The sequence below is a fragment of the Asparagus officinalis genome, chromosome 4 (genome assembly GCF_001876935.1).
Source record: "Asparagus officinalis chromosome 4, Aspof.V1, whole genome shotgun sequence".
In the NCBI taxonomy this organism is placed as follows: Eukaryota; Viridiplantae; Streptophyta; class Magnoliopsida; order Asparagales; family Asparagaceae; genus Asparagus; species Asparagus officinalis.
Genome location: NC_033797.1, coordinates 51951515 through 51962922, shown reverse-complemented (window position 1 = coordinate 51962922; position 11408 = coordinate 51951515). Strand labels below are relative to the sequence as shown.

Here is an 11408-nt window from a genome sequence, read left to right as displayed (position 1 = left end):
GAGTGGATATGATGTTTTCGCTGGGCGGAATTGGGAAGGCAGTAACGCGATTTTTTTTTTGCTTGATTGCTTTTTACTGCCGAAAATACCCTAATAACGGGGCCCAAAATTGGACCCGACCGTCAAGCTAGCCCATTTTAGGCCGAAAGGTTGGGCCCAGCTATTTCAAAAATTGCAAACTGGAAAGTCTACAAAAGGCCATCATCATCATACATTAAAAATAAAACACTCCTCAAATGCAGATCGGTTTATTCATGGGGGACTTCGAGTCGTTGCGCAGAAACCTACGTTAATATATATAATAATATATGTCTATGTTTTATTTTGAACAACATCAGTGCATGAGTTAGTATCACTTAATTCGTTAGACTTCATAGTTTGCTCACTTCAAGTCATATGCTTATTGTTATTGGGTATACGACCGGTGGTGAAGCCAAAAGTTTGTTATGTCCTAAATATAATAAGGGAGGCACTAGGGGCACACCCTCTACCACAATCCCAACCACACCACCTCTCTTGCTACAGTACACGAGACCCATATGATATTTTAAAAAATAAAATATCATGTGGGCCCGTGCACTGTAGCAAGAGAGGTGGTGTGGTTGGGAGTGTGGTAGAGGGTGTGCCTCTATCATTATTTATATAATAAATACAGTTAAAAGTAAATAAAGTTTTATATAATAAACAAGAATCCAGTGGGTGGTCGTCCTATAAGAGCAAGTCCAGCAAGATCCGATCTCTGCTCTCAAGGCCGACGTGGCGAAGGATGTTGCCAATCCCCCCTCCAGCAAGCTCTGAAGGACTCCCAAGCCCAGCTCCTATGGCCGACGTGGCGGTGGAGAAGTTCCGAGCTCCCAAGCGCTCCACAAATTTGTGGAGCGCTTCGGAGCTCCGAACTGGGAAGAGTTTACAAAAAACCCCCCTCCAAGTTGGGTCTGTCGAAGGGGTGGGGTTGGGGTTGGGGTTGAGTTTGGACGAAAGGGGTGGGCTTGGGGTCTGTCGAAACTGAGATGAAGAGGGGTTTTTGGAATTTTTTTTTATTGGTTTCGAAATTTGAGGTGAAAATGTTGATGAAGTTGAGCTGAGCGAAAATTTACCGTTGAACAGGAAAATGCACCGTTGAAGATGATGTTGATCAGTGTTTTTTAAGAGGAAAATGTACCGTTGAAGATGGTGTTGATCAAAATTTACCGTTGGAGACAAGATGAAAAATCCTCCCGTTAAAAAATTTAGCTGTTAGGATTAAAAAAATATCATGAACAGTAAAAAAACATCTATAAATTCATTTCACTTCAACACAAAAATCATCCCACACAACTCTCTCATAAAAAAAAAACATCTATAAATTCATTTCACTTCAACACAAAAATCATCCCACACAACTCTCTCATAAACTATCAAATTACAAATCCCATGGATCCCTCACAAAACTATTATTCGCACCTCCTTACCGGTGAAGAATCAACCTTATACCCATCGTTCTATACAGAAGTCGTAGAGGAAGGTAACCCCATCGAGTTCTCCCAAGCAACACAACAAGTGTCATCCCAAGAAACACCGACCACAAAGAAGAAGAAGGCTTACACGCAGTCCGAAAATTGGACTGTCCACGAGGATAAGCTTCTTGTGTCTGCTTGGCTGAACACGAGCCAAGACGCTATCCAAGGTATGGGGCAACACAAAGATAAGTTTTGGCACAGAGCTAACAACTACTTTATCCAATACTCTGTCGATCCAACGAGTCGCACGCCAAACCAAATGATGCATCGTTGGTCAACGATTCAACTGTCCGTCAACAAGTTCTGCGGGTGCGTTGCTCAGATTGAAGGAAGACAAAGATCTGGTACGGGAATTATTGACCAGGTAAATATTTAACTTATATGTTTTTATGTCAACAGCATAGCATTGAAGAGAGGAATATAGATGTTTAATTATGTTTGATTATTCTAAATTTAACTCTTGTGTAGACTGCAGAAGTAAAAGAATTATACCAATCTCTTTATGGTAAACCATTCGTGTTTGATCATTGCTGGGTTGAGTTGCGTCATCATCAAAAGTGGATCCAACAAATGGAAACTTACAATAAGATTCGATCACAGCCGAGAAGAACCACGAACTCTGATTCCTCACCAAACAATTCCATGCCAGCGACCCCCATCGAGTTGAACATCGACTCGGATGATGTGTTAGTAAGGCCTGAAGGGAGGAAAGCAGCAAAGCTCAAGAGGAAACAAAATGTGGAAAACTCTGGATCCGCTACGTCCATCATGGGAGAGGCATTTGCGTGGATGAAGGAAACCACAAATCAAAAAATAGAGCTAAAACAAAAGAAATAAGATGACGAGATCATGAAGATGGATCTCTCAACACTCAATCCAGTTCAACGACAGTACTTTGAAATGCGTCAGGCGGAGATATTGGAGAGGTGGATGTCTAAGGGTTCTTCCTAATTATCATATATTATCTTGTATTAGATTTATGATTGTACTCGCATCGCATCCTAATTAGTTCTTCCTAATTATCTTGTATTAGATTTATGATTGTACTTGAAGTTGAAAAATTTGGCATTTAATGAAAACAACTACTTTATTGAAAAGAAAATTGGCGCGGTACAACAACTCGAACTTCTTTGCTGAAATTACATTAAACATAAAGAAACTTAATCCTCGTCGATGGATCCCTTGAGCTGCCACAGATGCTCAATCAAATCATTCTTTAGTGATTTGTGTGTTTGCGTGTTCCTGATCCGATGATGATTTTGGATGAACTCGGTTAGAGGCACCGTCTGCACATGAGAAGGTTCAACGACTGGTATCGAATCATTAAAGTCGAAGTTGTTGTCCAATTGACAATCTCGTTCATCTTCAACGATCATGTTATGCATTATGATGCAAGCTGTCATGATGTCTTTCAGCACACTAGGTTGCCAGAAACGTCCTGGTCCACGAACAATCGCAAATCGAGCTTGCAACACGCCAAAAGCTCGCTCAACATCTTTTCTTGCGCTCTCTTGTTGTTGAGCAAAGTACTTATGCTTGTTTCCTCAAGGTGCTGGAATAGTCTTCACTAATGTGGACCACTCTGGGTAAATCCCGTCGGCGAGATAGTATCCCATATTGTACTCGTGGCCATTAACAGTATAGTTGCACGGTGAAGCTCTTCCCTCCGCAAGTTGTGTGAAAACCGGTGAACGATGTAGCACATTGAGGTCATTGTGAGACCCCGACAGTCCAAAGAATGCATGCCATATCCAAAGATCTTTGCTAGCTACGGTCTCCAAAATAATTGTAGGTTCATGAAAATGCCTAGTATACATACCTTGCCAGGCGGTTGGACAGTTCTTCCATACCCAGTGCATGCAGTCGATGCTCCCAAGCATACCAGGAAAACCTCGTTGTGAACCCTCCTCGAGCAGGCGTGCAACGTCTTCATTAGTCGGTGAACGAAGGTATTCCTCCCCAAAGATGTTGATAATCGATCGAACGAACCTCTTCACGCTCTCAAGCGACGTACTTTTACCGATCCGAACGTAGTCGTCAACGGCGTCAGCGGATGCTCCATATGCGAGCATCCGCATAGCTGCAGTAATCTTTTGAAGGCTAGATAGTCCTAACTGTCCAGCACCATTCCTCTTTTGGACGAAGTACTTGTCATGTTCGACGACAGCGTCGTGGATTCGAAGGAATAACGAACGCGACATTCTGAATCTTCGACGAAAATAATGAAGAGGATATGTTGGTGTGTCAGCAAAATAATCTTGGAACAACCGATTGTGGCCTTCCAGTCGGTATCGATGGAGCACGGTACGTCTTTTGTGTTGAACTGAAGTTGAACCTTTCCCTTGTTCTTCTTCCTCGACGGCAGCAGCTCCCATAAGAAAGAACCTCTTCATCATTTCATCATCGCTAGAGCTAGATGAGCTAGACATTTTGTTTTGGGAGACGATGGGTTGAGGTGAGAAGGCATTGAATTTTATAGGAATCAGTCGGTCAAAGTTTGCGATACCTCGAAGTTCGTGCCCAACCTCGAAGACCGCGAGTTACCTCGAAGACCGTGTGCGCTCCCTCGAAGACCGTATCCAACGGTTAGAAATAAAATACAAGAGGTTTAAATATAATTAAAAGTAATGGGTAAAATATTAAAATAGAAGAGGGGTTTTTTTGATATTGTTGGAGCTCCTAACTAGGAGCTTGTTGGAGCTCCATAAAATAAGGAGATGCTCCCAAGGAGGATTTTTATAATTTTTTATACCAAAATGCTTGAGAGCTCTTGAGAGCTTGATGACTAGGACTCCCAACTGGGAGCTTGCTGGACTTGCTTTAACACAGCTGAACGCTACGTGGTGCGCTGCATTATATAACTTTTGTTTTTGAGAAAAGTGGAGGGGTTGGACGGTCCTACTCGTATTCTCGTATTTCATTAATAAAATTAGAGGGTTACTAAGTTAAAAAAGGAGTTGACACTGCAAGGGCTCTATTCATAATCATGGGAGCATTTCTCCTCACTGAACCCCTGAGATTAATTTGAAATACTAGGGCCTTATTTCCAAATTGCCCCCTCAATATTTGATCTTATTGACCCTTTAGCAGAAGGGTTTTAGAAATAAATGCCGCAATGTATCACAAGAGGAAACTATTCGCGAATTGTGTGCAACGTGGAGGGACCAATTGTAAATTTTTTTAATAAGGTACTTCTATTGACAATATTTTATTTCTACATAGTACATTTTGTATTAGCATCATTAATACTTAGTTTTTTTTCCAAAAATCCCCCCCCCTCCCCCCCCCCCCCCCCACACACACACCAGCATCATCACTTTGTAGATTAGCCACCCTTATCTTCATATTTTAAAAGTAGTCCCCCACAATTTTTAAGTGTTTTAAATTTGTCTCCCCAATCTTTCAACCTTGTACTAACTAGTCAACTAGATAAAAATATCATATACCAGTCGTAATTATATGGTTTTAACCTCGTCTCCATCGACCAGTCCCTTGATCCAGCCTAGCATAACTAACTCAAAATTCAAATTACAAAATCCTAAATCCTGTGTGGATTTTTATTGAAACTATATTTTCTTTAGTTTGCATATCATGCCTGTTCACTGATCAAGGTTGTTCGAGTGACCTCTGTATGAAACTAGACTAGCCTTGTAATATATGGATCCAGATTCTCTACTCATGAATAGGGTTTCCTAATGTTTCCTAATAGATCCATCCCCTCCATCACCCTCCATCCCTTCCAATGAGCCCCACATATGTAAAATGAAAGGCTAAGATTAAGTATTAGTAAATATTAGGACACTATTCATAAGTAGAGGATCCCAAATCGTAATATATATAGATACACCCTACGTAAAAAGTGCTCGCTCATCGCTCTTGCAATCTTGTTGGACACCCATCAAGCGGCCCTTTATCCCGCCTTTTCTCCTCTTTATCTGGATAAAGGAAGATGAGTTAGGCTTTTCCCATACCTAAAGCCCAAGAGAATCCATTCCCAAATCATGCAGTGCAAATTTGTTTTTTTTTTTTTGAGCAACCAACCAAGGTTCCTTTCTACTTACTAATTAACAAATTATTTCTTCTTTGCCCTCTCCCCTATTCCTCTATCTCGGCCTCCTCTCTTACGCATTTCACCCTCCTCATGAAAGCGACCGTACAAGACAACGGGAGATCGATGTCATTAGCAGCCGCTTGGCTTATCATAGCTCAGAAAAACACAACGCCTGCTTCTTCTTTTTTTCTGAATGCCTCGTCATTTCTCCGTATCTTTTAAAGTATTATCGTGCGCATCAACCTCCACCCACCCACCCTCTTTGCTCAAAAGGAGGAGAGGATATGCGCATAGAAAGTAGATAGCCTAAACTCCGCCCTCCCGCTATTTGAAATATCGGAAACAAATTAACGCGATTTGCCCATGTTGCTTTCATGCACACCAAAGCCAAAAATATCTGATATCACGCATTTCGCAGCTCTAGTTTATCATGACTTCGACTCTAAACCTAATAGGCCAACACACCCTGTTGACGACAGAAAAAGGTCCGTTGCTTCGTAGGAAAGACTCATGTCGGCCGTTGGAGGAGTCTAAGGGTCAGTTTGGCAACTCTTTATATATGGATCGGGTCTGAATCTGGTTCAGTTTTAGAATGTTTTCTTAATTTTCGTCAATTAACCCCAAATTAAAAAAAAAATCCCAATTAAGAACTATACCTTGCTATTGGAGGATATGGCTATTTGTCCAACTTTGTCCTTCTCTTGTTTCCTCTGGGACTCTGCTTCTCCATGCTTTTATGGGTTTTTATGTGAAAAGCTGTCATTTATGGGATTTTTTTTTTTGGTTTTTAGTAGGAAAAACAAAGTTTAAGGGTGTTTTGCGGAAAACGCCCCCAAGTCTCAGGAGGTTTTGTGAAATTTGCGCAAGCTAATGACATGATGGCTTAAGCTGAAGTGGGCCAGTTAGAGACCTGTTAGGAGTCCAAACACATAATGGACGCTGAGGTGGGCCTGTTGGACCTTTTGGTAGACTCCAAACAAGCTAGTCAATTAAATTAACAGGTAGATGATAGATAAGACCAAATACACACATCTTTATCTAATGCCACCAATTATCATGGTTAGGATTCTTCTCTTGCATATTTTTAAGAATATAAAATATGTTGTGATGAGATCCACATGTTAGAGTCTATTCTTCAAAGGTTGTGTAGCATGTTTTCATGCCACTTACGACGAAATGCTGAACCTTTCAAATATCAACATAAAGATATCTCGAGTACTTGTTTCCGTCTACTTAGATATGTGCACAAGCGCATAATAGGATGTTGTCATATTTAAATCTATTTTTCACCTATAAATAAGGAAAAATTGTGTCAATGCCCCCAAAAAAACAAAGTTCATGTGGTTCAGTCCCGTAGACTTTTCCCCGTGTTGTTTAGCCTCAAAATACCTAATAAAATATGGTCCAGCCCCGAAAACCCATATATACACATGCATTGTATGTATTAGTGCTCCTCTTTCAAAATTGTCATCTTCTCATGTAAAATGATCTCAGCGAACATGGCAGTTTTGGGGGGGAACATGTAAGGGTAAAGATGAGATTTTCACTTTTTTTTTCTCTATGACGACTTGGTAGAGTATAAATGGGTTAAATCACTAATGTATGACATATTTGGGGCTTTCACACATTGGAATTAATACAGAGGGTTCCTCACAAAAAACTTTATTTTTTAGGGCATTGACACAATTTTTTCTAGATATAAATACGAATTTTTTAGGGAAATTCGTGCTATAACATTACTAGTCAAGATGTTGATATTATGGAGACTATTCTTGTGTGTGTGTGTGTGGTGGGCGGAGGGGGGGGGGGAGTTTGACTAAGTGTGGATGTTGAGTGAGTGAGAAAACACGAAGAAATTGAATAGGACAGAAAAATGTGAGCAAGTGAGACGATAACTGTTTCAATAAACAAAATCTCTCAGGCATAGTCCATTAATTAATATGTTCGAAATATCTTTTAAAACAATGATAAAATCTCCAAATGATCAAAAATTGTTTTGAGATCGACTAAGTTAAGATTAGAATAATCCCAAATGTCTAATCGATAATATGAGCTGGACATTCAAATACAAATATAATTCACTTTGTCTTAGGCTAAATACCCATATTGGTGTTTTAATTCTACCTCATTTACCAAGAAGGTATTTTAATTAGGCAAACATGTTTTAAGGGCATTTTAATTGGTTCAACTTACCAACAAGATCCTTTTTCTCGTCGGCGACCAGTTTTCCGGCGAGAGCTCGTCACGTGCGTGACACGTGATAACTTAAACTGTTTTTTAGCTGCTGATGTGGCACAGATCTATCCTATTTTGGGTGAATTGAGATTTTTAGAGGGTTAATTCTCGCCTTTAAACACTGCCACGTCAGAAAATCCGTACCACATCATCAACTAAAAAACATTTTAAGTCATCACGTGCCACGCACGTGATGAGCTCTCGCCAAAAAACTGGTCGCCGATGAGAAAAATGGTATTGTTGGTAAGTTGAACCAATTAAAATATCTTAAAATGTGTTTGGCTAATTAAAATACCTTATTGATAAATGAGATCGAATTAAAATACAAATATGAATATTTAGCTCTTTACCTTAATATGTAGATTCATATTATTAAAAATTAAAGAAAATAAACACATGTATTCATGGCCCTATCGGGTGTGCTCATTGTGCATTCTTGGTACAAAATTATTCTTGACTTTTTTTATTTTATAATTGCAGTAGGGACATTGTGGCCATTTCATTGGCTGCAAATTATGGGCGCACAGCACGAGTATCTCAATGAACCCACTGGCCGGTGGCCACTGCACAAATCCCGACCCGAGAATCTGGTTTAATGATAAATTTTACTATTTTAACTCTAGAAAGTTATAAGCATTTACATATTCTTTTCCTATTTTAGTTCCTCTAGATATAAATCCTCATCAAGAGCTTTGCTACATGGACCCAAAATATGGGACCAATAAAAAGGACAAGTAAAGTGTCCCCCTCCTATTGGATAATGAGTTGGCCATCATTAATGACGGCCAACTCATTATCCAATATGAGGGGGACACCTTACTTGTCCCTCTTATTGGTCCCATATTTTGGGCCCTTAAAGGATTTTTCATCCTATTATGAATATGTTCTTAACAGAATAAATACTAATTAATGAAATTTAATCATTCAAGGTTATTAAATCTAATGAAATTAGAAGCTAATTGGCGATCGTTATCCTTAATCGATGTAACATGATTTACATTATCAAATTTAGCTATTAGAAATTTGTTATTTTCAAATGTTAAAAATTCGTTTTCCATTTTACTAGCGACACTCATCGCTATCACTCGCTGTCGTAGTGGTACACGTGTCCCAAAACAAAAACTAAACCCTAAAATTAAACCTTAACCCAACAAATCCCTGTACTAATTGCGCGACTGCACAAGGGCAGGACTTTCTCTTTAATCAATTAAAAATCAGAGATATCGTGTAATCCAATATTTTAGCCAGAATTCTCGGCTAGAAATCGGTGCTTGGAAGTAGAAGTAGTCTCTATTTTTTTTTTACTTCAGCGGCCTCATAATTATTTCCGTGCAAACAAACATTTCAGCTAGAACTCTCAGCTAGGAATCGGTGCTTAAACATTTCAGTGACTGCTTCGCTTCATAGTGCCCGTGACATTGTGACAACGTACCTTATCATATAATCCTAGACATTTGTAAATTAAGTTAACCATAATCAATCGATGCAAACTCAGATCAAAAAAACATTCAAGGCTTGATCGCCAATAGACCCCCCTTAATACTGCCCGACTGCGACTAGACTCCTATAGTTTTACTTGTATGAATACACCCGGTAGAATTGATCCAGATTTCTGAAAAAATAAAAAGTTTTAGCAAAATAAGATTTCATTCTCCTCGATAGAACTGAGGGATCCATTCGGCTCCTCAAAATATTTTTTTACTTATTTCCGGTCCCAAAAAAGAAAATTCATTTATTAGAATCTATCCGTCTGGAAAAACTATGCAGTGTCTATCTGGGACTGGAGGATCCTACACAAATCTATTCACGAATAATCCAATATTTAATTATGAAGGCGGCCAAGCTGCGACAAAAACAATGCCGCCCGCCAAGAATCGATAAAAAAGCAGAGAGAGAGACTGGCAGAGGAAGCAGACCGATGCACTTCACCCCCTCTTTAATCAGCAAAGCGCCACGTTTTTGACGCGATTTCCCACACCAACCCCCAGCCTGCCACGAACCCAATCGGATCAAATCCACTCATCAAAACCCCGCAAGCCCACCCCCCCCTCGTGGACTTTTCTCTCCTTGGACCACCACCACCACGCCCACCATAATTGGGATCGCCAAAATTAGAAATAAAAGCATCAAATCTTATTCCATTTCTATATGTACACACATATTTCATCCGTACTCACTTATATACATTTTACAAGGCTCCCTATAATTAAACAGCCCCACTTCTGTTCTTCTAAGTATACATAACACCTCTCTTCATTTCAACCCCCCTTCTATATCTAGTAACTACCGCAAACAGCATAGGTTGTGCATAATTTTGGCCGAGTATAGGAGACTAGTACTCCAAGATGAGGCTACCAAAGGGAGCCCTGTGAGGGATCCCCTTCCTCCTCTTGGCGCTCCTGTAACTATTGACCGTCGTTGGCGGCGGAGTTGAGGGGCTGAAGCTCTGTATCACGTTGCTCTTCGCGCTGCCGTGGCTTGTGCTCGAGTAGGACTCTTCGGAGTGCGACGGCGACGCGAATGCCTTCTTCTTCTTAATGTTGTTGCTGATGTTGTCCTTTTTGTGGTTGGTTTTGTTGAAACCTTCAGAAGTGCCAACAATCTGCAGACGAATGAAGTTGTAATCAAGAGCTCAAGTCAATAGCATCGTGAACTTGATTCGCAATTGTAAAAACTACACAACTGTTTGTTTTACTGCAACCAATGATTCTGCCTACAACCTCAATGGTTACGGTTAACAATATGTCGAAACAAACACCTACAACAACAATCATCAATGCCCGCTAAAACATTAAAATTTTGGAATAGAATTAAGCAAATGTAACTATTGCCTGAGAAAGTATCCAGTGTACCCCCATGCTTTAGAAAATTAATTTTTGACCCGAAGTTGTCCTGAACCAACAGTGGGACAAGTGACCTGTCTCATAATCGGTCCCATAAACTTTGGTTACAAAGTACTCTTTAACACCTAACATGGGGATTTGTGATCCAGGGAGACTGACAAGATCTTATTTGTTGATTGATATCTTTTTTATGCATCATTAATATATACTTTTTAATTATAAAAAAACCCAAAGTTGGTTTCAACGACTGCAATTATCAGGCCCCCATTTGACACTCTCATTGTAATTACGGTTGCGGCAGACCGTCATCAGTGAATGGGAATTGTCAAATTACCTTGCAACCGAGGGAGCAGAAGCGGAAGGAGTCGAGGAGGCTCCGATCGCAGACCTCGCAGGTGTTGGTGACGCCCTTGCCCGGCCTCGGCTGCGGCCGCTCGTTGAGGAATACGACGCGGGCGCTGTTGATGATGTAGGTTTGGACGCCGGTGATGTCGAGCACCTTTTGGATCTCCGATACCCTTATCACGTCATGGTACGATGACCTCCTGATCTGCAACGATTAAAAAAAAGAAAGATTCATTGAGCCTAGTCAGCGTTATGATAATGAAGAGGAGGAAAGATTCCCCACGTTTTTATCAGGATTTGATGCGGAGACAACAAGGATATGCCGCTAGAAATAGGCATTCGGGAAAGGAGAACTAGATTCCCAAATCTTATCAAAAAAAAAATCAAAGAAAGAGAAAATGATAAAAGATTTAAATGAATGTAGAAAAAGAACTG

The 11408-nt window shown here is 40.2% G+C and overlaps 3 protein-coding genes across 3 annotated transcripts in view; 1 reads left to right on the top strand and 2 right to left on the bottom strand.

Moving 5' to 3' along the window:
* On the top strand, positions 1414 to 2336 carry LOC109838699 (glutathione S-transferase T3-like). Its single transcript, XM_020407120.1, has 2 exons — positions 1414 to 1863; positions 1968 to 2336. The coding sequence occupies exons 1-2, from the start codon at positions 1414 to 1416 to the stop codon at positions 2334 to 2336; spliced, it is 819 nt and encodes a 272-aa protein (XP_020262709.1).
* On the bottom strand, positions 3044 to 3928 carry LOC109838698. Its single transcript, XM_020407119.1, has one exon. It carries the CDS (start codon positions 3926 to 3928, stop codon positions 3044 to 3046), a length of 885 nt encoding a protein of 294 aa, XP_020262708.1.
* Positions 9897 to 11408, bottom strand: part of LOC109837447 — a 3481-nt gene continuing 1969 nt past the window's right edge. The window contains exons 3-4 of the mRNA XM_020405699.1: positions 10963 to 11178; positions 9897 to 10387 (exon numbers count right to left, since the gene is read on the bottom strand). Of these exons, the coding sequence (XP_020261288.1) occupies positions 10118 to 10387; positions 10963 to 11178 (486 nt within the window). The 3' untranslated portion in view covers positions 9897 to 10117. The remainder of the gene's footprint in view (positions 10388 to 10962; positions 11179 to 11408) is intronic.